General features: G+C 31.4%; 1 protein-coding gene across 1 annotated transcript; it reads right to left on the bottom strand.

Annotated features, from left to right (window-relative positions):
- Positions 1 to 936: 936 nt before the first annotated feature.
- Positions 937 to 2,297, bottom strand: LOC119662528. The gene is made up of 2 exons (XM_038072162.1): positions 1,815 to 2,297; positions 937 to 1,724 (listed from the first exon to the last, which is right to left on the bottom strand). The coding sequence occupies exons 1-2, from the start codon at positions 2,089 to 2,091 to the stop codon at positions 1,546 to 1,548; spliced, it is 456 nt and encodes a 151-aa protein (XP_037928090.1). The 5' UTR covers positions 2,092 to 2,297; the 3' UTR covers positions 937 to 1,545.
- Between the last annotated feature and the right edge of the window lie 956 nt (positions 2,298 to 3,253).

Here is a 3,253-nt window from a genome sequence, read left to right as displayed (position 1 = left end):
AACAAAGCTAAATACACGATGTGAGTCCTTGATAAATATACGCGAGATGTCACTTGTTCGATTTTTGTTCGCTTTGCTGCGAAATATATTTACTAGACCAAGTGAAAGACCTGCTGTTGATCAGCAGGCCGATTCCACTAATGACTATTGCTAAAACTCCATTCTCTTCGATAAAATTCTTAAATAAGCGATTTTTATTTTAAGAGAATTGTCCATCGTGTGATTCTGCCAACACAATATCTTCGCTAAATTTATCCGGCGATGTCTATAATGCTGAAATTTATTGAAATGTCAAAATAAAATCAAAAATGTAAACAAATATCAGCTGTTGGAATCATAATTTAAATTTGACATTTAGGAGCAGATACTGCGTCAAAAAAGTGTTCAGCTATTTGAAATTTAAATTAAAAATAAAATTAATATAACATTGGTGCGTAGATTAATTAAATAATGGACTATTTGATAAGAAAGCGATTTTTTTTCTGCTCATATGAGAGATTCACGAAATATTTGCACATATTTAATAAGGGAAAAGTTATTAAATCGTACTTAATATATTTGATTCAACATATAGTTCTTACAGAAATATATTATTATTTTTAAATATAGATTTGGTTTAGTTTACATTCAGAATGTCGTGTAATTGCCAATCATTTCTTAACTTGATGCCGGTATGATGATCAGTACTCGATGAAGGTATAACTATTCAATCTTTATATTTTCGAGTATTCAGATAGAAGTTGTTCCCAAAATTGCTCTCACAGAGAACCGAAAAAGTTTCGTTACTAAAATTTACCAATATATGGTATTATATTGAAATATATTGAAAGCATTCCCGTCTAAATGGATCGCTATACCCTAATTTTTTCCCAATAAAATATGCTTTATATGAGAAATAGAAGTAGTGAAAACCAAATTTCATAATTAAAACAAATATTTTAGCTGGCGTGTAATGTATTTCAGGTTTAAAATATTCGCGGGTTAGTACAAAATAAGACTAGGACGTGACGAGTTCCGATAAGTTCATTGTTATTAGTAAATACCACCGAGTGTTTTCGTATCTGTGTTATGTTACGACCTCTTCGTATTTATAGTATGTAGATGATTTACTTTAGGTGTAATAGTTGATACCAGAGACGTTATATCTTAGTTTTATTAGCCTTGGAATTTCTAGTCTTGATCCTAAACGGATTTGTTAAATATTTTAGTTGGCATGTGATATATTTTATGTTCAAAATATTCATGGGTTTGTACAAAATAAGACAAGGACGTGACGAGTTCCGATAAGTTCATTGTTATTAGTAAACAACATCGAGTGTTGTCGTATCTGTGTCACGACTTCTCCAGAGACTTCATATCTTAGTTTTATTAGTCTTGGGACTTCTAGTGTTGATGTTAAACGTATTTGTTAAATAAATTCGTCTTTTTCTTGACACAAACTGGGTCCTCACTGAGTTTTCTTACCCTCGCATAAACAGTTATACTGCCTTATTTCAAGATCATCCGTAGTTTCGGTTGACTCATTATCGCATGCATGTGATCGGTTTATGCACATGTCATGTTTCCTTCTAATACTGGAGTCCTAATATTGCATTCCAGATTTCGAACCAACTGTTGTACCATACCATTTCTTGGAAGGCTTTCATCAGAGTGACTGTGCAACAAACTTTTTATTTTATTTCGCGTCTCCTTGAAATCAAATTCTCGAGGAAAAGTGATTTCACCTGAATGAAAAAGTTTTATATATTACTTTGATTTGAATTATTAAGATGATATGCTTTATAAACATTTATATTCTTTTATTGGAAACTTACTGTTGTTAATGGAACTGAAATGGGCACGCATGTGTGTAACCTTGCCAGGTTTTAATGCTAACAGATCAGGTTTAACTGAATGGACCACTGGATTTGAATTTGCCGCCATTTTTTCCAAATTGACAAACTTTTGTCTTGTTTTTATAACGTGGCCATTAGTTGAGGGGCAATCAAAGGACTGTTTTCCGCCAATATTTCTGCCTACAAAAAACGGTAGATTTTGATTCTCTGCAGATTCATTAATTTCGTTATCGTCATAGGTGACGTGAAGACTCATTTCCGTACGTTTGTTTTGAATATTAAAATTTTAAAAATGACTGTAGATTTTGGGGACTTCCGTTTTTAATTTTTGTGCGAAATCCCAAATTTTTCAATAACATAAGATTTTTAGTACATTACATAGACCAGCTGAATTTTGAAGTTGTGTAGAGTCGAAAAAATATATTATGATTTCAGTAAAAACTTAATTCACAAGTAAACAAAAATGTTTCTGACATTTAACTGAAAGCTGAATACTGAGTTATATTTTTTGACAGCAAAAATTTGTTAAATCTTTTTTTATAAAAAATAAAATTTTACTACATTACCGTATTTCTCGTACTTCGATTTCTGTTTTATTATGTGGCCGTAATTCAATGGAGGCTTCGATTTAAACTCCCATAATCCAAAGTGAAGTAATGGAAATTAGTTAGTCACATATAGAGTTTGGTGCAGTTCGACCCATCATTTGTTTCGTATTTTATACATCAGCTACTATACATTTTATACAGCTAATATTCTTACGAATTAAACTTACCGGAAAGAGAAATCAAAAACAATTTCTGCACAGCCAATGCAAAATCTCTGCGTATGTGTAGAATGGCCTAGTGTGTGTAGAAATAAAATCGCTTGAGTTGAGAAGTCCTCTTGTATTTAATGTTCTTGATATAACAAAGCTAAATACACGATGTGAGTCCTTGATAAATATACGCGAGATGTCACTTGTTCGATTTTTGTTCGCTTTGCTGCGAAATATATTTACTAGACCAAGTGAAAGACCTGCTGTTGATCAGCAGGCCGATTCCACTAATGACTATTGCTAAAACTCCATTCTCTTCGATAAAATTCTTAAATAAGCGATTTTTATTTTAAGAGAATTGTCCATCGTGTGATTCTGCCAACACAATATCTTCGCTAAATTTATCCGGCGATGTGTATAATGCTGAAATTTATTGAAATGTCAAAATAAAATCAAAAATGTAAACAAATATCAGCTGTTGGAATCATAATTTAAATTTGACATTTAGGAGCAGATACTGCGTCAAAAAAGTGTTCAGCTATTTGAAATTTAAATTAAAATAAAATTAATATAACATTGGTGCGTAGATTAATTAAATAATGGACTATTTGATAAGAAAGCGATTTTTTTTCTGCTCATATGAGAGATTCACGAAATCATT

This window comes from Teleopsis dalmanni, chromosome X, assembly GCF_002237135.1.
Source record: "Teleopsis dalmanni isolate 2A chromosome X, ASM223713v2, whole genome shotgun sequence".
NCBI classification, from domain to species: Eukaryota; Metazoa; Arthropoda; class Insecta; order Diptera; family Diopsidae; genus Teleopsis; species Teleopsis dalmanni.
This window is presented reverse-complemented; position numbering and strand designations above follow the sequence as displayed.

Bases quoted from the DNA above. Each gene is read 5' to 3' on its own strand.
- LOC119662528 (XM_038072162.1), bottom strand. From the start codon at position 2,091: ATGAGTCTTCACGTCACCTATGACGATAACGAAATTAATGAATCTGCA. The intron at 1,725-1,814 runs GTAAGTTTCCAA...TTTTTCATTCAG, and splicing joins TTTCAGTTCCATTAACAACA to GTGAAATCACTTTTCCTCGA.